At 43.9% G+C, this 23203-nt stretch overlaps 1 protein-coding gene across 2 annotated transcripts in view; it reads right to left on the minus strand.

Annotated features, from left to right (window-relative positions):
- The window catches only part of PTPRT (protein tyrosine phosphatase receptor type T), a 1014747-nt gene that overhangs the window by 110650 nt on the left and 880894 nt on the right, over nucleotides 1-23203 (minus strand). For both annotated transcript variants that reach the window (XM_040638323.1, XM_040638322.1), the window contains one exon: nucleotides 12574-12722. In XM_040638323.1, coding sequence (XP_040494257.1) covers nucleotides 12574-12722 — 149 coding nt within the window. The remainder of the gene's footprint in view (nucleotides 1-12573; nucleotides 12723-23203) is intronic.

Raw genomic sequence — 23203 nt, forward strand, 5'->3', positions numbered from 1 at the left:
GGATGCAGAAAACAGGACAATAGTGCATAGTGTCAGCTGTACCAAGCTTTCTAAATATTCCTTTTTATTATGACTTAGTATATAGTATTGCTTTGTCTGAGTCCCATATGCCTATACACCCATCCACTCATTTAACCATTCAACTAAATAAGCATTTCTGGCTATCAGTTCTGTGCCACACACCATGCTATGTGCTGGGGATACAGTAATATGCAAAACATAAATGGTCCTCCCCTCTTGGAACCTGCCACCTGTCAGAAGGGTTGGACATTAAACAAGCCCATTTGGAAGATGAAGTCAATGCTGAGAAGAAAATGGGAATAACATTCTATGAAGCACCTAACAAAGGAATCCAATCTGGTCTTGGGAGAAAAGGGTTAGGAATGGAAGAAATCTGTGAGCTGAGATCTAAAGGAGTCAGTTAGGAAAAGTGTATGGTATAACCAGATGAGGAGTTTGGAAAACATATCTGTTAAGTGCTAGAGAGTAAATAATTTAGGCTTTGTGGGCTAGATGGTCTCTGCAGCCATCACTAAACTCTACTGACACAGCACAAAGGCAGCTATATATAGACAGTTTGTAAACAAATAAGCATAGGTGTGTTCCAATAAAGCTTTATTTACCAAAACAGAGAGTGGGCTGCATGTGGCCTATGGGCTGTCGTTTTTGCACCCTGCACAAGACAGAGCAAAAGCATGGATAAAGACCCTGTGGTAGAAGGTGTATAGAAAAGGTGAACCACTGAGAGAAGAAGGTATTAAGACCAGAGCTCACAGAGAAGGAGGCAGTGATATATGAAAGCTTGGGAGAGGTGGACAGGGCAAGACCTGTATGTAAAGTTAAGGATGAGGACTTTGGTGTAGCTTAAGAGTAATCCGAAGCTATAGAATTGTTTTAAGCCAGGGAAGGATGAGGCAGCATGTTCCAATTTGCATCTCCCTAGTTGTTAAGAAGAACATGAACTAGAGAATGACAAGGATGAATCTGATGATTATTTAGGGGCTGTGGAACTTATTGAGGTAAGAGATGATGGTAAGTTGCACAAGGATGGAGGGAGTGGGTATGGATGGGTTCTAGCTACATGGAAGACTCGGAATAATCAAAACGTGGTGTAGAACTGGTTGTTGAGGGTAAGGAAAGGAACACATAGAGATGAGTCTGTACTGTATCTCTGCTGAATGTATCCTCATTGTTACATCGAAAGCATCTCCTCTTGCTTTGGTGCTAAGGAACTGAAACCTTATTTTCATTTCCAGCCTCCACATAATTAGGAAGTCAGCTTGCATGGTTGGTGAGGTGAAAAGTAAATCACTTGAAGAACGATGAAGCACATGGCTAATGGGCCAGGATGGCTTCCCTTCACCAGACACCACTCTCCTTGCAGCTTCCCACACATATCTCTACCACAGGAATCATGCCAGATCATTGTCTGCCTTTCCTATGGGCTTTTTAAGGGAGGAGCTGCCTTTTTCTTGTTAATGTCACCAACACTTCGTGTTCTGGTTAGAGATCTCCTCACTTGACATCTGTGTGCTCTAGACATGGGTATGGGTGACAGATGTATTAGATGGGATGTGGGTAGTTCTCTCAGTTGAGTCAAGAGCATCTCACTGAAAGTCAGCCTGAGTAACTAAACTTCATGACACTCTCCTCCAGAAATACATAGGGCACCATTCAGAGAATGATGAGGATGGTAATGATGGGGACAGACAGATTTTGCCTATCCTTGGCCCTCTGATCTTTTCTTCCACTTCCTTAAATATTACTTCTTAAAGACGTTCACTTTTCAAACCTCTACTTTCTGTCTATATCTCGTACCTGCTGCCCATCTCTGTGAGCAAAAAGTTAAGGTGGGCTCCCCGAACTGTGTGATGGAGCCAACCCTAGGACTACTTCATTGACTTTCCGAGATATATAGATCCACTCCCAACCCACTAACATAAATCATACTTGACGTTCTTTGAATTTCTACTTTGAATCAGAAAATTCTGCTTTGAATATTGAGACTCTATCATAATCCAGGCTAAGTAAATAGCCATGAAGCCACCCAATCCATTAACTTCTTCACATACTCTGAATTCCATCTCAGAGTCCAGGTGGATGATCAGAAGGTTCTATGCCTGGATCACATCCACACAGTCCCTTTTATAGTCCCATGTTTTGCCCTCAGTTGTGACTACTTTTCTACAGGTACTCCTAATATATAAGCCCCGGTTCAACATTCTGGCTCTTCCATTAACTTGCTAAGTGACCCAAGACAATGTATTTCATTTCAATGGGCCTCAGTTTCCTTATTCATGGCAAAGTCTTCAATCACCTTGTGTACGCAATGTAGCAAATATTTATATCTCCAGGCTGCACTACTCTGCTGAGCTCCAGGCCCACAGATCCAGCTGCCTACTTGACGTCCCTTCAATGACTCAACAGCACCACCAGCCTAGCCCGTCTCGATGTAAACTCCCCCTCTTCTGCTCCAAATCTGGCCTCTTCCTGTGCTCATGATCTCATTTAATGTCATCACCACCCACTTAGACTGAGTATGAGCAGAAAAGAGAAGATTCTGGACTAAGCTCTGGGACGCCTCAATGGTTAGAGGTTGGGAGAAAGAGGAGGAATGGATAACAAAGAAGGAGAAGAAATGGCTGGGGAGGAAGGAGGAATATCAGAAAAGGAAAAGTCAAGCAAAGACAGTGTTTCAAGAAAGATGGCGTGCTGATAGGTCAATCATATAAACCTAGGTTCAAACCCAGATTTGACCTCTTGGTAGCTGGGTGCCTTTGAGCAAGTTACTTAAATTCTCTGAGCCTCAGTTTCCCTAACCTGCCTCATAGAGTTGTTAATGAAGCAAGTAAAGTACTTTGTCCAGTAATTACACAAAATGTTAGCTAGGAGAATTATTATTTATGCTTTCAACTCTTCGAGGCTGTGGCACTGAGCTGAGGGAAAACAAAACAAAAAACCTGGTCTCTAAGCTTGGTTTATTCTGCTACCTAGCAACTATATATTTACATTTTCAACTTCACTTCTTTATCCCTGATTACTTTAACAAGCACTTTCTAAGTGCCCTGCTGTAATTCAGGACTACCTACGAGATACAGAGAACAATCTATTTTCTTCTCAAGATGTAGTGGACTAGCATAAATTGCAAAAAGCAACTTTAGCTTTGTAGCTTTACTGAGGTCTCTTTGAGAAGGAAAAGCTGGGCCAGCTCACGATGAAAGTAAAGGTCCATAGCTGATAAAATGCTGTTCCTACTCTACTTATCTACAATGGAAGGCTGAATCTATACAAATCAAAGAGAATATGAGGCCAGGTTTCAACAACATGCAGAGGTGCCTAACACTGGGATCACTCTAATTTCCAAATAGGTTGCCCTTCCTGTAAAGTGAATTGAAGTAGGCTACAAATTTAAGACTCTTCTCAGGCAGGTTCCAGCTACTGTTCCAGCCATATCTCTGGCCATACGCTCTCAACACAGAACACCCTGTACTCTAAGTCCCTTTTCTGAGCCCACCATGATCCTTTTCCAAGACTTTGTCCCTTCCACCGGACACAATCTTCGTTTTCCTCCTCCCTCAAGTCAAAATCCATTCTCTCACATAGTATTGTCTAAGGCAGAATCAATCACTTGTTGAGTCTATGATGAGTGTTCCCAGGGCACTATATACATCTTTTATCTATCACTTATCACATTTGTTGAAGTTAATCCACTTACAAGTCTCCTCTTGGAGGACAATAATATCCTTGAAGGCAGAGACCATGCCTTATTTATCTTTACAACTCCTTTACAACACCACTTGGCATACAGTTGGTATTCAATGAATATTTAAAGGAACACCTCAGTTCCCATAAACCAGGAGATGAAAAGCATAATTCAATTTGAGAAGATTCTATCTGTGCAGAAATTGGATTGGGGTCTACAGAAAATGTCTATAGAACAAACCATTATTGGCCATATTTAATTCATCCAAAGGAGACTGTGGGACATAGACTAGAGTGGTCACAGCCCCCAATTTTAGCCCAGGTTCTTTTGCAGGTGACCCAATGAGTGACCTTGAGGAAACTCTCTGGGACTCATTCTTCATCTTTAAGATGGGACGATTGGATCAGATGGTGTCTAAGGTAATTTTTAGTTTTGATGGTCTATTATGTCTCTTTCTGAGTTTAATATCCTTCTGTGAAACTTGTGTTAGTTTAACTCCGTGTTTGTGATAGACAGTTTGTCTACTTTTTCAAGGCCACTTCAATTTCCATTTTGCACTTCCAGGGAATAAATAATTCCATTCAACTTCGCGTTGCCAGGAATTAAATAAGTGTGTCCTTTAATCTGTCAGCGAAGTGGATGATTACAAAATATTCAATAATCCCTGTAAAATATTCAATAAAACTGGAGGTGGCAAGCTTGTAACATTCAATTCTTCTCCTAGATTCAATTTAATCTTGGAGCAACCAGAAAATATAATTGTCCTTGCAAACAGAATTTTGTGCATTTTTTTAAAATTTCTCTTCATGATGTTCTGTTGAGCTCTTGGTTTCACTGTGTGACTCATGATTGCTTTTCCTTGTAAATTTCCACTCCTTCCACTCTGACTCTTAGGTTGTTTGCTATTCAGACAAAAGGAGAGAAAGCTCCAGAGATTGTTGAGAAAGAATGCCTATAAATGGGGCACAGCTATAAATGGGTTTTTAGCAACCTTGAGGCCCAATACCTCCAAGTGGCAATGCCTTCTTGGTGCCTCCACCCTGAGAAATGGGGAGTTAGCCTGTCTTTCCCAGTGTGGTGTAACTCTACTATTTTCAGAGACAACTTGGCACATAAAGAACAAGGCCTTTGGAGTCTGACAGTCCCAGGCTTTACCTGGAGCCAGTGACTCAAACTTGAGCGTGCATCAGCATCACTTGTAGGGCTTGTTAAAAACAGTGATGGCTGGGCCCCACCCGCAGAGCTTTGGGTTCAGGAGGTCTGGGGTGGGGCCTAAGAAGTTGCTTCCAAAGAGTTCCCATGTGATGCCAATGCTTCTCATTTGGGGACCACACTCTGAGAACCACACAATGACTCAGTACTCAGTATCTGTGGACTTCAGTTTCTTTTTCTATAAAATGGGAAGAGAAACACCTGTGATTTAGTGGAGTGGTCTTGGCTGTAGGCATGTCAGATCCTGGTTTCAGTTCCAACTCTGCCACATAAAGCTATAAGCCTGAGGCAAGTTCCTTCTGTTTAAACCTCAGTTTCCTCACTTGTAAATCATCAGGGACAATCATAACACTTATTTAATCTTCCCAACAAGATAATGCATATAAAACACTCAGCTGGAAATAGGCACATAATTAATGCTCAATAGATGATAGCTGATATTATGAATAATAATAATCTAATAATTAGTGCATTTTGAGGCTCCAAACTGGGAAGATTCAGTGAGCTCACTGGCTGACACAACCATAAATAAAACATACCTCAGTAAGCTGGGATAACATGGCCAAATTTAACGAGAAGATACAGCACAGAGGAAATATAAAGTCTTTACCTGCCCCCCCCCCCCAAAAGCATCTTTACTTGGGCTGAATGAGGCAGCCTTAGTTGGAAGCCATGAGCTCTGCATTAGGCAGATATGTGATGGACATTTGGAGGTTCACTCAAATGTGAGCAGTGTATTCTGAACCCAGATGTGGAATCCAGAATGATGGTGATGGCGGCTCTCTAAACTTCCAATAGTTCAACCTAATGCAGAGAGTCACATTCATCTTGGAGACCATGCACTCCATGGACACGGACCAAATGGAGACAGAGGTGCCAATCAAGATATTGAGCAAAGCGGAAAACAGAAATGTATCCTGGAGGCTGATGGCTGATGTGGGCTGCTCAGCCCAAGGGAAGGACCTACAGGGCACACACCTGGCCGCAGTCCAACAGCATGCGGTGGGAGGTGGGTACTGCAGGAAGACAAAGACTGACTTCACTACCTCATGTGAGATCAGAGGGAAGACAAGGGCCAGCATAAGGTTTCTGACCAATACATACTTGGGTGCAAAAACAGGAAAAATGGATGGAAGTTACATACAGCAGATTACAGCTTAAAAATAGAGAAAATTCATTACCAGAGGAATTGTTACCAGATATGGGCTCAGAGCTAGAAGATCTTCGTTTGAATTCCAGCTCCATCATTGGTTCTCTGATTCATACATTCAAATACTCAGTGGGTATCAGATGGGCCAGAGAGTTTAGGTAGTGGTCAGGGTACACACTGGTCAGCAGCCATGGAGAGCTGAGGAGTCCATGCTTAGGACTTTAGCCTTTCCCTAAGGGGCTACAAGGAGCCATTGTAGGGTTTTAAGCAAAAGGGAGGAGGTCAAGCTGGAGTACTGCAAAGATGGGACAGCAGAAATGTATTTAACTTTACTGAATTTAGGATTCCTCATGACAGCAGGATAGTAATTCCCACCTGGTTGCAATGCATCGAGAAGTAGAGATAATTCAGCATCTAGCAAAATGACTGCCCTAGCAGGTGCCAAACAGAGCGAAGGTATCATTAGCAATCCTTAACATCACACATCATCAAGGGCATAGCGTCCCAAGGGAGGGTCACAGCCAGACCAATTTTCCCAGAGACCCATTTCTCTACCTGGCTCAACATCTTCCTGACAGAGTGAAGGACTCTTCCTAAGGAGTTTAAGGCAACCTCAGCCATTACACTTTTAAAGTCATGACCTCTATTCCCTATTTGAATCACTTTAGTTATATAATATGTTCCTAAAATAATCAGGTTAAAATCCTGCCTGGTGCTTCCTTCTGCCCGCCCCATTATGCCAAGCCATTCTGTAGGGTATCAAGCTTGGACATTCCCTGATGTACCCACAAGGACATCCTTTTAGGAGGTCTGTGGGCTGAAGGTCATGAGGATCATTACGTTTCAGGATCACCCCTCTCCACCAGCAGCAAACATCTGTGAAGCCACAGCAAGCTCTGAGGCTACCAGATATATTTTTGGTTGCACTGGAGGTACAAAGTCAGGGGAAGAGTCCTGTGGCTCTTTGTGCAGGCAGGCTGCTACTGCAGCCCTGGTTGGGCTCTGCAAAAATCTTTGTTGTTGGACCACCCGTTCCCCTCATGAGCTACAAGCTCTCTGTGCCCGGGGCCATCCCTTACTCCTTTCTCTATGTATCTATCTAGGGCTTGTCCAGATCAGGAATGCCTGAGGATGGGGCCATCGGGTCTAGAGTCCCACCTCCTAGAAAGCTCCCGATGGGATGATTCCTACAGATCCTGCCTGTTAGAGCATGCCCAGGGCAGCTGCCTTCCTGTGGGCTCTCGAGTGGATAGAGGAAATGAATCGGCTCCGTGTCAGTTCCCAGCCCCGGGCCTCCATGTGGGACAAGCTATGGCAGCGGCTTCTGCCCACATGGGAAAAAAGCTGGCTGGTCACGGGGAGAAGAGTGGTGCTTCCCCTTTCTCCTAGCTGTCAGAGGCTACCATTCATAGTCCAGGACAAGGAACACTGGTTCAGCACTCAGATAACCCTATTTGGCTTCTAATCCCATTCCCTCTCTTTGTGTGTGTGACTTTGGGCTTATTTATTTCAGCTCTCCGAAACTCAGTTCCCTCATTTATGAAGTGGGAATAACATCTAATTTATAGGGTTCCTAGGAGACTTAAGAGTGGGATTTATACAAAGCTTATGGTCTAGTAAGTACTAGATGCCAATGAAAGTTACCTTCCTTTGGGCTTTTGCTACTAGAAAGCTCAGAACCAAATCGGAATTTGAAAGGTACCAGCCTGCATTTTTAGCTTACTTTTTAACATAATACAATTACATTTTAATCCAACCTGATCTTGATCTTCTTGTCTTTATTTATATGTTCCTGATCTTGATTATTTATTTCTCTTATTACTGTTTTAATGTAGGTACTGTTATTGGATATGTTCCCAAATTCTCTGCAGAGCTAGATGGATATGATCAAACAGATGTCAGGAGAATTGGATTCTTAATATGACTCTGCAAATGCCTATGTGATTTGGGGCATGGAGTCTCTCTGAGTCTCAGTCTCCTTGTCTGTAGAATAGGGGTAATAAGAAACCTACAAGCTATCTTATGGTGCGTGAATAAGGATCTTTGGCTCCAGCATTTTGCAAAAGGACTTTTGTAAACCATGAAAAACTTAGTAGAAACACTTGTTATATGTGAAACACTACTTTATAAATGCCTCAAAATGCAAACAGTGCATGTCTTCCTTGTAAGGGACAAGGGTTAGTGATTTCCTTGGAATAGATAACATCTAAGGAAGGACAAGTGAGAATGACTGCATGAAGCCACCACATACCTATTCCAGACCCCTGGCATTAGAGATCTTGAGACCAGGACCCCCTGGCTCCAAGGAATAACAGCTAGACTCTTATCTTTGTTCTAACTGGTTCCTGGATGGCTAAGCGGACACGTATACCAGACCACCATCTTCAGTAAACCCCCCCGACTCCAAAAAAGGTGAGACTCCCTCCTTTCCTTTCTGAGTCTCCCAGACACTCTGTACCCACACAGCCTTTATAACTTTGATAAACTGCTTTCACCTCCTGCTGGCTCGTGTTTGACTTCTAGCCTGTGCAGAACCACGGACCCTCTTGGCAGGTCCTGTAGGACCCCCTCCCCCCAGGTGCTCAGACCGGCCTCCCCAGCATCACTATCACAGAAATTCAACAGGCATTTGTTTTGAAGCACTTTGATTTGGACGAAAATGAACACAGAGAAGATGACATTATGAACAAAAGAGATAAAGAAGAAGATGTAAGCATGGATATAAAAAGATAGCATCAGAAGAAAGACAGAAAATTAGCCCAGTGAGTGAAAGATCTCCAGAACAACAACAAAAATAACAATCAGGTACGCAGGGCAATAAGATCAAAATGAGATCACTTAATAAAAGCCGACTTTTCTTCAAACCGAAGACGATGCACATTGTTTGTCCTTGAAATGTGACGCGCACTACTTTCTCAAGAATGCCACAGCACTCCAAAGCCAGGCCCAGAGCTGGCAGAGCCCTCTCACCCTTGCAGCCCGGAGTTCATTGTTCCCATACAAAATCCAGAGGCTTGCCTGAATGGCTGCTGTGCAACTTAGCAGTCATTTGGAATAGAAAGCCCCAGAAAAATCAACGTACGCAGGGAGATGGGGAGTTTAAATTAGGCAAGAGCCCACCTGTTCAATAATGAAATAATTGCTCAGGGCACATTCTCCTGTAATCTTTTCTGATGTGACACGTATTCTCGGGCTCTGCCTTTCTCAGTGCTTCCTCAACATTTGCAAATCATCTCAGGGCCTCCTAAAGCCGACGCAGAAGCCAGCCAGTCACTTCCCTAATGCCGTGAAAATAGATTCAATTTTACATACATCAGGCTGATTTCAGAAGCAATTTCTACATCTCTAGTGTAAGCATTACTTACATTTTTTCCCCTCAAATCTCATCCCAGCGGTTCCACAGGGCATTTTAAAAGGTACCTGATGCATTCCAGGGCATTAAAAAGAATCCCCAGAGCATGTTTGTGGCTATAGCCTGAGGACACCAGATGCAAAGATAGAGTCCTAAAATATTCAGTGATTCGGACAAATGCAAAATTTCTTAATAATTGAGTATAATGCCAATTGAAATTTTTTCCTCTGTCTTTCTAAAAGCAATATCATTAAAATGTATACACATGTATGCCTGCGTATATATGCTTGGCTGTGTACATATGGCTATGTCTGTGCGTGTATGCATATAAATCACACACACATAGCAATCATTTGGAAATAGTGTCTCTCTACATTGGAGATGTAGAGATTAATTAGATTCTATTGGACAGCTTTCCTCTTCCCCTTTGGCTGGCTAATCTACCTGGGTCTTGGGTGTTTTCCTCTTAAGAGTTGAAGTTTTAGCCCATGGGGAAAACAGTGGTGATGTTTCCCCTCGAAATCCAAGAAATTGGTATTACCCATGTTTTCACTTGAGATCAGAAAGCTTAAGATCAAATATCTACAATTTTGACGTCGTGTATCTCTGACTATAATATTTTTGGCATTCAGTCTTCCCAGGGCATTTCTACAAATGGAAAAAAGCGTGCACAAGCATCTGGCCTATCCAGGAAAGGTTTTGGGTGAATGTTCTATCAGCTAGACTTGCTGTTGAGCTTCCTGGCCCCTGGGCCAAAACCAGGAGAATCTGAGACAGGTTAATCCAGGCAGAGATTCTCGGGGAGCTCTGGATAGGCCTTTCTTCAAGGACACACCAAGCCTATTTCCCTGTCAACCCCCTGCCTGCCTCTTCTGGCCGTCGACGCCACTCTCCCCTTTTCCTGGTCCTGAGGGAAGGTATGAATCCCTGTGATGCATCTGTGTTCAGAAAGGAAAAAGGACTGGCTTCGTGGGTAGGCAGACCACAAACTTGCTCTGCTCTCTGAGGAAAACGGAAGTTAAATATTTGCTCATGAAATAATCAGTATGCGCTGTTAGATTTTGTCTTTAAAGCCATTACACAGTCTTAAGAAGTATGCAGACTTAGCGTGGCCAACAACGGGCAATGGGATAGCGTTTGTCTGCTGATATGATGCAAAAGGGGGTGTAGGATACCACCTAGGTAACATTTTTGCTGACATGTTAACCTGACTGTGATCATGATGAAAAAAAATCAGATTAATCTGGATTGTGCCACATCCTATGGGACCACAGGCCTAGACTTTTAAAAGATGTCAGCACCCAAGAAAAAATAAAGGAGGGAGGGCCATTCTAGGTGAAAGGTGAGAGACATGATGACCAAATATAATGCGAGCACCTTGACTGGACCCTGAACTAAAACAATAACAACAACCACCACCACAACAAATATTTGGGGGCCACTGAAGAAATTCAACTGTAGACTATTTTAGATACCAAAATAGGTTATATTTCTTGGGTAAGATAATTTTATAGTGGTTTTGTTGAAGAGCTGTCCTAATTCTTAGGAAGCACATGCTGAATTCTCTGGAGATAGAGTGTCATGATGTCTGCAACTTACTTCTAAATGGTTCAGAAAATTATATATATACATATACGTATATAATGTGTATTATATATAGAGATATATACACACACACACATACACACTCACTCACACACACAGAGTGCGTGTGAATAATTGGCGAGTCTAGGTACAAGGTATAGCAGTATTCATTTTACAATTTTTTTCAACCTTTTTATAGGTTTGAAACTAATTTCTTTCCTAAGGCAGCATGTCAATATTTGAAAACGGCTACTGCTTCCCTCAAAGTTCAGGGTCTTAACCACTGTGCCTCTAAGAACCATCTAAATGGTTTTTACAAAATGCACATCCCACTTTACCAATCATCTCCTTTCCCCCTCTTCTCTTAGAAGATTTTGATTTAGTTGGTAAGGTGCACAGCCTACCTATGTGTTCTTTGAAAACCATCTCAGATGGGTTCTGTGCTGCACCTGAGGTTAGCAATCACGGGTCTGAGTTACCCTCAGAACCTGGATCCATCGGGAATTAGCTAAGCCACTCTGAGAAGGTCAGCCAAATGCATGGAACTTTCAATGTCTTAATCTACAAAATGGGACCAATTGTACAAAGTATCTTATAGGGCGTGGAGAGGACAAAGATGGTCAATAAATATTTTTTCCTTTCTTTCTTCATTTTCTCATGGACCCTCACCACCCCAAATCGATCATATCTATGTGATTTTTACAAATTATAGTTTCTTCCATTTACCACTGACGCAGTGTGTGGAGGACATTTGTCTATGCTCATACTCCTTTAGAGTTTCTAAATTCCCCAATCTGGAGCAGAGGCTGGGGGATCTAGTATTTCTATTAAATCCAGGAAAAAGACCAGCTTAAAGAAAGATGAGAACAAAAGTTAGTTCTCTTGAGTCTGACCACCAAGGTAGCTTTAAATGTTGCCAGTACTGAGGTTCTCCTTTGGACTAGGGTTAGCCCTGAAATCTTAGCCACTTCTATCGGCTTGGGATCTTGTATCCCCTCTGCATGAGGGCTCAGGGGCTCTTGACTGAACACCACTTGGAACACTGGCTGTGGCTTGGACGTGGTAAGGCTTGGGAGGCCTGGGTCCACGTCTGGATACGTTACTCATCAGCCCTGGGACATCGGAGAACTTGCTTCTCTGAGCCTCAGTTTCCTAAGCACTTAAAACAGAGACAATAATAATCCATGATGCACCTGCCTTACATAGTTTATATGAAACGCTGTTTTGAAAACTGTAAGACACTCAATTCCGTGTGGCATGTTTTTCTCCTTATGGGCATAACCATCTCTCTCTCTTTTTTTTTAACACCTATTATTAGTTTTGTTAACAAGTAGTTAAGATGGTCTGCCCCCATTTCCATCTGCTTTGGGGGACAGTCTTAAATCCTCCTTTTCCATCAAGATGGGCTGCCCCAAGTCTCTGCCAGGGAGAACCTTCATCCTTGGAACATCCCAAGGAAGCATCCTGAGCCCATGCCCTATAGCATCTGACCACTGTGAGAGGTCCACAGCAGAAGTACCAGAGTCAAGCTGGACCATGGGCATTCCCTTCCCCTTAGTTGGCTCAACTTACTGAATCCATTAACGTCCTGAGAGCTAGAGGAGAAGCCTTCATCGTTGCGGCTGGTGCTGAGCTTGGTGGTGGGTTTGTCGGCTGAGGCCACAGGCCCCATCTCCCTCTGGGCTCCACTCTGTGTCTCCTTCTGCTTCTTGGCCAGCTTCCTTTGGGACATGTGCAAGGGGAAAAAATCACAGTCAGATGGTTTCAGTTGTAGTAAAGCATTGGGAAGACCAGATTGCTCTTCTTCCCCACTCTTCATCCTCAACCCCCAAACCTGGTTCATTCTCCAGAAACAGTCAAGGTGGGTCCTCCAATGCCAAGGTGGAATAAACCTAAGACCTCCTGAAATCATTAGTGGCTTTCCTGTACTCAGAAATATGAGACTTATCCTGGCTTATCACCAACAAAGGTATGTTCCTTGCTTGAGCTTAAAATGGGAAATCATTGAGACTTGCATGATGCTTCCCTTGCTCTCCTTTTAAAGGAGGGAAGAGGCCAGATTGATCTTTCTGTTCCCATGATTCTGAATGAGATTCACAATGGAATCTGATGTTTCTTTGGGACTAAGACTACAAAATAACACACCAAACAATGGTAGACTGAAGTAGGGGCTGCTGGTTGGTGAAGGGTAAGGGTGGGGGGTAGTCAGTCTTGTAGCTCAAAGGAGAAAACTGAAAGCTGAACTGAATGACCAACTATTCTCATAGGAGTAAAAGATCCTCAGAACCAGATGGTATTTATAATAATATTAGTTTAAAGCAGTGGTTCCCAAATTCTGGTGGAAATTAGCGTCATTTCAAGAGCTGATAAAAGCACACAGAGGCCCCCGCTCATGGAGGCAGGACAGGGGCGAGGCCAGTGTGTGGTCACCTAGTTCCCCAGGTCATTCTGACATCATCCACTGGAGGTTAAAACCATTGGTTTTGGCCAGGAAGGCCTGGGTTCAGATCCTATCTCTGCTGGCTGCATGACAGCAAGTTCTTTAACCTCTTCAAGTTCTGAACTTGTCCTCTGTGTAACTGTGGGAAACAACAGGACCAGCCCCCTAGGGTCGTGATGATTAAATGAGATCAAGTGCGAAACACAAGGAGCACAGTGCCTGGCACACAGAGAACATTCAACATGTGGCAACTGCTATTCCTGTTTTTATGTCATCCTTACTGGACCAACCTCATTCCAGGAGACCTACGTGAAATCCCTGGATATCAAGTGGTAGAGATTTTGACACCTCCCCAGGCAGCTGAAGGGTTAAAAAGTTCTTCATATGGATTTTAAATCTAACTCTCTTAAATCTTAACTGATTGTTCTTAGATCATTAGAAATACAAAAATATGACTAATACCTCTTGCATATAACAGTTCTTCAAATATTTCTAAAAAACCAACATGGTTCCTCTGAGATTTCCCCATATTTCCAATTCTAAATATAGTTATTTTGTTCCTGTGATGTGGAAGGCGATGGGCACATTAAATATCTTGGGGGTAAATTCTCCTAGGTCTCTTGCTCCATTTTCCATAGGTTTTGGCTTCAACTTCAATCTTGATCACTCCTACTTAAACACGGAAACAAGAGATCTCTCAGAGAAGTCAAATTCAGCGCCATGTAGGAAACAATTTTCCAAAATGGAGCTTGCCTGGTCATGAAATAGGCAGTTCAAGAGGTAATGATCTCCCTGTCAGAGGAGGTATGAAATGAATGAATAATCCTAGACCTAGAAGTATTTTAGGGGAGTTCATCTAGGATCAGTTCTGGTTTGACAGTATGATAATAACCCCCTCCACATGGGTCCCTCAATCTAGGTGCAGGACTGCACAGAAAAATGACAGACGGCATGCTCAAGTGGGGATAATTTGGGGAGAGTTTATGTGCAAAAGGACTACTGACAAAAGTAAGAAGGTGAAGGGGAACGCAAGGTCTGCTCTAGTGACGGTGAGCTGTTGGCCACCATGTTCCAGAGGGACAAAGCAGAGGAAGAAGTGACCAGAACCCCGAAGGAGAGAGTTGTGAAGACAAGAGAAGACCACCTGCCCAGAAGCAGTAGCCTTCTCTCAAGGGATCCAGTTGGTCCTCCCAGGGAGGGAACCAGAGGCATCAACACCCTGACTACATGCTTCCCTCTCCCCCTGACCTCTGAATAGCAGCTCTCATTAGCTAAACCAAACTGAAAGCCAGAGGCATGGAGTCCATGTAGATCTAGCTCTGGAGGCCGAGAGCAGAGTGGAGAGGCAGGAAGAGCAAATCTGGATCCAGGAAATCTCCACTAACAAGAGAATTTTATCTCCCCGATTTGGGCCACAATTTGAAGACAAATGCAGCCTAAAATGGAATTCCTTCCTCCCTCCCTCCCTCCCCTCCTTTCTTCCATTGGCTCGAGTAAAAGGAATGCATCTTTTGGTTAGGATGCTTTGGCCACATGCGCTGTGTTCCAGTAGTCAGACTCTTCCTGGCAGACGGAAACAACAAGGACCGAAGCATTGAATCAGTTGGGACTTTTCTCACCACCACCAGGCAATCAGACTGGGGGCAGGGAGAGCACCAGCGAAAGAGAAATGAGTGGGTCTACTACTGATGACATTTCGAAATTTTATTCTTCATTTATTATCAAAAAGGAGTGTGTTTAAAAATGTATATGTGACCTTCTTAATCATAAATTTGAAAAGATATACAGCAGATCCATTGCCTTTCTCCGAGCTCTGCTCACATTGCCCCAGCAGGAAATAAAAGGAAATCCAATAAGAAAGTTAACTTTAAAACTAGAAGTGAGTGTATACTAGAGGCTTTGATATTTCCGTAGGCGCAGAACTCCCACCAATCTCGTTCCATTAGGGGTAAAATAATATGGAGAGAGTTGTCTTAGGCACAAATCATTTGTTTCCAAAGGAATAATAATAATAATAATAAAAAGGTCTCGCTGTACCTATCAAAAATGGCATTTTATAGAAATGTTTGGGTAGCTCTGAAAACCTGGATGAAAAATGAAAAAATGAGCTTCTCCAAAACATGGATATTTGAAGACTGGACAGCGAACCGAGTTGTAAAAACTCAGGAGCGTGGCACACTTAGTATTTAGCCCATGGTTTACACTATGTGTTCACGGTGATAATGATGCTCTATAATAATCTGAACATGTACAGACAGGTGTTTCAGCAACTGGCAGATACAGCTACAAAGTCGAAACAGAAGGAAAGGATGTAGAAGGAAACAGAACACAAAAACCATAGTTTTGGGATCTATTTATTCTATCAGAATTGAAGTATTAAAAAACCCTCTCGGTAATACAGGAAAAATCATGTTTATTCCTATAACCGCAGAGCTTAACTGATTCCCCTCCCCTTTTTCCCTTAAAAGAGGGGGAAATCCAAGCCTATGAGTAGGGCATGAAAGTCCTCAGGCTACGGCTCTAGGCTTCAACTCAGCCTTATCTTCCACACACACCTCCTCTTAGAAAACACCAACTACAGGGGCGCCTGGGTGGCACAGCGGTTAAGCGTCTGCCTTCGGCTCAGGGCGTGATCCCGGTGTTATGGGATCGAGCCCCACATCAGGCTCCTCCGCTATGAGCCTGCTTCTTCCTCTCCCACTCCCCCTGCTTGTGTTCCCTCTCTCGCTGGCTGTCTCTATCTCTGTCGAATAAATAAATAAAATCTTTAAAAAAAAAAAAAAGAAAACACCAACTACCAATCTTCACCCCCCAGCAATTCCTCAATACTCTATATTCCTTGATGTGTCCCCATTCTTCTCCACTGGCCACCTCCTCTTCATCCTTCAAGGCTCAGTGGTATTCAAATGTCCACTCTCCTTTGAGGTTTTTCTTCTCTAAATAGATTTGTGGTTTTTCTCTTCTTCGCTAACTCATCCGCTGTACAAATATTTATTAGCACCTACGTGTACCGGTCTCTCCGCTAGATGTAAGATCACAGTGACAAGAGCCAGACATGACCTTGACCTTCACAGAACACAGAAGGTGCTAAACAGATAAATGCAGAAACAAATATAAAATCACAGAAGTGATGAAAGCCAAGGAGGAGAAATGCACGGAGCTAGAAGCATGCCAGTAGGTGATTTGAACCCTCTCAGCAGATCAAGGAAAGCCTTGTTGCCATGTCAGCTAAGCACTTGTTTAGTTGAACTGAAGTGGTTCAACTCTCCCACCCACTAGGGCAAGAACCTCTCGGGTGAAGGGCTTTTGACTTCTTGCACCAACTCCAATTTCTTGCTAAGTGCCTGGCACATGGCCAGGGCTCAATAAATTTGTTGTACAAATTTATATTTAAAAGTCTACAATTTGAAGTGCAGAAAAAATTGCCATCCTACTCCGACTGCAAATTATAACCACTTTAAAAAAAGATACATACAAGGAAAGAGGAAGAAAAACTTGCACAAAATTAGTTTGTGACCTGAAATATTTCTACTTATGAATATTTTTGGCTGACAACTTAGCATTTTCTTCCGGTGGTTGTCATAGAATTCTTGTGATGTTTGCAGAATTAATGGAATGTTTACAGAAGTCAGATTTTTTTTTCACTTAGAGCCCACGGAATAGCCATAGCTACAGAATGTTTTTTTTAAAAAATCGCATAAAATGGTTACATGATAAATAGGATAGTCACATAACTCATGCAATCTTCAGATCCTTCAAGACTCAAGTACTCCTGACTTCTGAAACTTGGAATTTTTTCTCTGTTTGGAGATTCTTGCCAACTGGGTCACACAATTTCGCCAGCAGGGGGTACCAAAAGCTGGCAAAAAGAGAACATGCATAAGCCTATCTGTTCCTCTACAGGGACATTTCTAGAGCTGAAGAATGTTTTAAGACCTAGCAATCCACAGTTTACTGTTTCTGACAGGTGGGGACAATGGGATGTGACCATAGCTCCTGGCATTCTTTCTTCTAACAGATCACTCTGAGGTCTTTCTGACCTTTGCTTGTTAGCTGAGTGAGGGTAGGTGGCAGTGGATATGCCCATGATGGACTGTGAGTCCTATGATTTATTCTGAGCACCACTCTTTATAAGGGATAGTGTCAGGTGGAATGGCTCGAGGGAGAGGAATGCAAGGCCGTGAAAGGTTCTAAAATCACACTTTGAGAGAAGGCGTCTGAAACAATGGGGATTACTCTCAAGGAGAGGGAATATTCAGGAATGCTCTCTTCACATATCTGGCGTCTGGCTCTGTTGTGGCCCCAGGGGCAGAATTAGAAACAGGCTGGCTTGACACAAGGAAGAAAGAACAAAGTAGAAGCGCTTGGCTCTCTTTTGGAAGTGCCTAATGGCTGATGGTCCTTCCCATTTCTTCTTTGGTAATCTTCTCTACATCTTTTAAGTCCCAAGTCAAATGTCCCCTACTCTTAGAAGTCTTCGTCTCCTTCCCAAAGTTAGTAGTTTCTTCCTCTTTGCTCATTGATTTGTTGGAAAAAATATTTAATGAGTACCTACTTTGTACCAGCAGCTCTTAGAAAGAGATCATGATATAAAAAGCCCCATGCATGACCCTTGCCCTGCTTAAGCTTTGGGAAGTAGCGAGCACTCCCTCACTGGAGAAGTAGAGACTGAAAAGCCACTTGGAAAAGAGGGGGTAGGGAATTCCACCATCTGGATTCTGCAAAATCCTTGAATTTGTTCTGGGCTGGGAACAGGAAGCTCTAGCCAATTGGGGGAGAGTGATGGGAGTTCCACTTAGGGTTTTTCCCTACCTGTGAAGAGCTATGCCCATGCTCCTGGGGAGACACGGATAAGGTGCTCTTTCTTTTCCCCGCAGGGATCTTCCTCTGACCCATCCTCTGTTGGTATCTCTGGACATGCATTCCTGGGAAGCCACAAAGATTAGAACACTGGAGCCAGACAGAGATCCTCAGCGCATAGGAGGTGGACAAAGAAAACGAAGAGCTGAGACTCTACTCCTATTAAAAGCTGGCACTGTACCCTTTGAAGCCAGGATGCTTCTGTGCTGGCACGATCGGATCTTTAATTAAAGTTATGCATCAGAACTGAAAGGGAACTCTACCATCCTCTCACTTGATTCAAGAAGAAACAGGCCCAGACAAAGGAGGGGCTTAGCCAAGGCACATAGCACAATGGCAGAAGCCACAGGACACAACCCCTGCTTTCTACCTGCCAGCGCGGCACACCTGTTCTAACAATCTTCCACCTCTCTTTTTGGAATGAAATTAGAAGTGCAAATTCAGTCCACAGTACACGATTCTAGTCCCTTGTGAATGCAGCAAAACCTCATTAATCCAAATCTGACTAACTCAGAATTACTGTAATCGAGGCAGGGGCTGGGCTACACCACATCAGAGTGGAGAGCATAAATGAGGCTATGGATATGTGCAGAATTTAAAGGAGAACACACCACTTTCTCTTAGGAGGTAGAATGGCAAAGCAGTTAACACAGTGGCTTTGGTGCCAGACAGCCTGGCATCAAAACCTGGCTCCAACTCAGACTAGCTCTGTGAGCTCTTGCAAGTTACTCATCCCTCTGCATGTCAGTTTCCTCTGGTCTGAAAAGAAGGTAACAGTAATACTTTCCCAGAAGGTGGTTGCGAAGATGAAATGGTATGTGGCTAGCAAAGCATTTTTCCTAGTGCATGGTACACAGTAAGCACTCAATACATACTCTCTGGTAATCCTTTAAATACAGGAAACAGCCACATTAATTTAAATTGCCTCATTGCTTATTAAGTATGAATCTTCTAAAGTGGATGCCCTCAAGAATGCCTGTTCTCTAAAAACGTTCTTTGATGTATTCTAGAGCCACACTTCTCAACCTTGGCTGCAAATCATTGGGGAGCCTTAGAAATTACCGATGAGCTTCTAGTTTAATTGGTCTGGGGTGCAGGCTGGGCATGTGGGTTTTCAGAAGCTCTCCAGGTGATGGTAATGTGCCATCAAGCTTGAGCACCACTGACGTAGAACAGCGTTGTCTTTGGACCAGCACATCAGTTTCACCTGGGAACATATCAGAAATGCAATTTCTCTGGCCCCACCCCTGACCTACTGAATCAGAAACTCTGGGTGATTAATAATCTCTCCAGGTAATTCTAACACAAGCGGAAGTTTGAGGACCCTGATATTGAGAACCCACTCTTCAGCTGGTCTGAATCAGTGAAGAATCCCTACCATGTTTCACCCGTGCAAGTGGAAGACCAAGAGGTAGGAGATCCGGGTGTCAGCTCTAGGTCTCCCAATTCCTTACTGAGTTACAAGGGACACACCCTTTCCCCTTTCTGGGTATTGATTTCACGACAGGGGGTAGTTGGCATCTAAGAACCAAGGCAAGAACAGATGCTTTTTAAATGACTGTTCTTGGTTGCATTGTGTCCCCTCCTAAAGATATATTGAAATCCTAACCTCTGGTACCTGTGAATGCGACCTTCCTTGGAAACAAGAGTCTTCAGAGATGGAATCAAGTTAAGATGAAGTCATTAGGGCGGGCCCTACTCCAACGGGTCTGGTATCCTTACAAGAGGGAAATTTGGATGGAGACAAGAAGGGAGAAAGCATCTGAGGACAGAGGGAGAGAACGGAGGGAGGCAGCTGGAAGCCAAGGGTTGCCAGTAGCCACCAAAAACTAGGAAGAGGCAAAGGATTCTACTCAGAGTTCTAGAGGGAGAATGACCTGCCAACATTTTAATTTCACACTTCTACCCTCTGGAACTGCAAGAGAATAAATCTGGTTGTTTTCAGCCATCCAGTTGGTGGTACTTTATTATGAAGTCCTAGGAATTGAATAGCAATTCTATGAAACAATAAATCCCAAATTTATTTCATTTCTTTAATAAACACATATATAGCACTTATTCCATGCTAGGTACTAATAAGGCTATCACAAACACAGTGTATTAACTCCTTTAATTCATCCAATTACTGTATGAGATTGGGAGTATTACATCCCCACTTCACAGATGAGAAAGGGAGTCAGAGGGAGTGGAAGTAACTCACTGAAAGTCCACCCAGCTTTAAGAGATGTAGCTGGGATTCAAACTCAGGCAGTCGGGCTTCTGAATGTTCTCTAAGGTTCCTTGTTATGTCATGCTTGGTCAAGGACCTATACATACCCACCCTCATCCCAAAGCTTTCTCAGCTGGCTCCCTTCCTTTCCAGGTAAACACACACTCACACCCATATATACACACGTGGAGGCAGAAAGCTCACACTTGCACCCACTGCAGGGTACCCATTCTGGAATGTAGCTGGTGGGTCCTTCCTCTCCAACCCCCATCACCCTAGCCTGGGGCTTCTATGTGTTTCCACCAGAATGGCAAGGTTATAGAAGTAACCACAGCACATCCCACCACAATTTGAAAGGCCAAGGGACCCCAGCCACCATCTATTACCTCCATCTTTCTGCTGTCTTGCTCTCCATGTCTGTACCTCTACTACCGGTCTGCTTTTGCTTCTCTCTTCTGGATGTGGCTGCCCCTCTCTCTTTCTTGCCGGGTTGGCTCTCTTCTGTATCACGCTCTTTCCGCTAAGGACAGAGTCAGACTCAGTCTGACCATTCTCTAGAGGGCTGGCAGAGGAACAGTGCAGCAGAAGGCCTAAGACAGGTGCCAGGCCCTCCTCCCACTGGTCACATGGCCACGCTATCCCTTGAAGCAGAGCCCAGAGGGAACAGCATAGGCTCTGGAGCGAGACTGCCTGCGTTCAAGTCCCAGATCCACTATTTACTAGCTATGTGACCTTGGAAAATTACTTAGCTTCTTTTTAACTCAATTTCGTCATCTTTAAAATAGGGACTAATTATAGTGAATTCTTATGACACCCGCTTGCAATAGATACTGACTTATAAATACTAAAGCACTTACAATAGGATCTGTCACCTACCAGATAAGCTCTCTATAAGTGTTTGTTAAATAATAAGCAATGAGAAGTGAGTAAATGCCTCACAGGAAAGCGAGGACAGAATCTCTGATTGGGACAGTAGCAAGTGCCCAGAATGGTTTCAGGCCACTGAGCTCAGAACCCCTGGGCTAAGCAAATAGCCCTCTGTTCTCAGGGCTATGGAAATGGACTTTGGCTCTAGACTAACCTAGTTCTAACCAGCTGTGTAATCATAATTGTGTCTCCATCTCTGAGACTATGAGACTCAGTTTCCTTCTCTGTAAAATAATATCAGATGAGCCCTTGTTCACAGAGCTACTCCGATGATTAGAAATAAGAAGTATAAATGCCCTAGTATGGTCTTTGGCATGTAAGAGACACTCCGTAAATGCCAGTGCTTTTTCTCTCCCTTCTTCACACCAGCAGTCTAAATGCTTTTTCCCTGCTTTATTTTTACCTTAATTTTGTGTTTGATTGGCTCCCTGAGATAAGCACTCCAGGGAACCAAGGTGACGACTTTTTCTCCCCTGCCCTCCTTGCTCCATCTATACCTTGCTTATATGACCACAAACCAAGCCAGACATTTGGACAGATGTTTTTCTCCCAATCATGCTCTGACCCTCAGTTTCAGGTCATTACAGGTTACAGGGTCTTAGGTTCTCTGGGCTGGAATGGCCTTTGGAGTTCTCAGAGTCATTCTCCCACCCTAGCTGGGAGACCCCTTGCAACCCTCCCAGCAAGTGGACATCCAGCCCCCGACTGCCAACTCTGGTGACAGGGACTCCTTACCTCTGCAGCCCTTCCAGAGGTGCAGGTCCCTACCTGGGGATGTTCTCCTCTGAGCTGAGGCGGAGCTGAACTCAGTCTCCTGTCTATGTCCTCTCGGATGCCACGGGCTGGTCTGCCTACTCTACTCATCCAGCCTATACATGGACCGATGGATGACCACGAATCCTTCAGACTTTACACAAAGCAACCTCTTCCAAACCATCTTTCCTCATTGCTGAGGCTCTGTGGCTCTTCCTCCCCCAGCTCCATGAACCTCCTTCAGGATTCTGCATCCCTGTGCCCACACCTCTTCTCAGATCTCAGCCCAGGGCATTCTCTCACCCCCACCCCAGGCCTTCAGTTCCCATCCAGAAACCACACTGGCTTGCTGGATGGCCAGCCCCCAAGGTCATCTCTCCCACTAGACTGTAACCACACAGGCAGGGGTCACGCTGGCCTTGTGCGCTTCCCATGCCCCAGGGCCCTGCAAGGTTCTGGCACAAGCACCTGTTGAGTTGATGCATCCACAGATCACAAAGCCATCAAGTTCCATCTCAAGCACTATGTCTTCCAGGAGGCCTTTTCTGATCTCTCCCTGATGGGACATACTTTACCTCCATTTCCTATCCTCGTCATCTGCCTGCCGCTCTCACCATCCTTCATTATAATACCTTGCATAATATACATTAGCTCACATTTCTCTTTTCTCTAGGACCTAGTTGAGCACTTGGCACAATGTCGTAAAAGCTTTAAAAATGTTGACTGACTAAACGAATGAATGAATAACACTTCTAATTCCTTTATTGTTGCTCTGTTTCATATTTGAGGATGCCCATGACTTAGACCTGACACGTTTAATCTACTTCTGCACCAAGTGTCTGTACTGGAGTGGTACAAGTAGGCCTTTCTCTACAGATGCTCCGTGACAGTGATTCTCAAACCCAAGGGTGCATCAGGGTCACCTAGAGCGCATGTGAGAACAGGGATGGTTGCGTTCCACCCTCAGAGCTTCTGATCTGGAGAGTCTGAGGCAGGACCCGAACATTCGCATT

This window comes from Ursus maritimus, unplaced genomic scaffold, assembly GCF_017311325.1.
Source record: "Ursus maritimus isolate PB19 unplaced genomic scaffold, ASM1731132v1 scaffold_22, whole genome shotgun sequence".
Taxonomy (NCBI): Eukaryota; Metazoa; Chordata; class Mammalia; order Carnivora; family Ursidae; genus Ursus; species Ursus maritimus.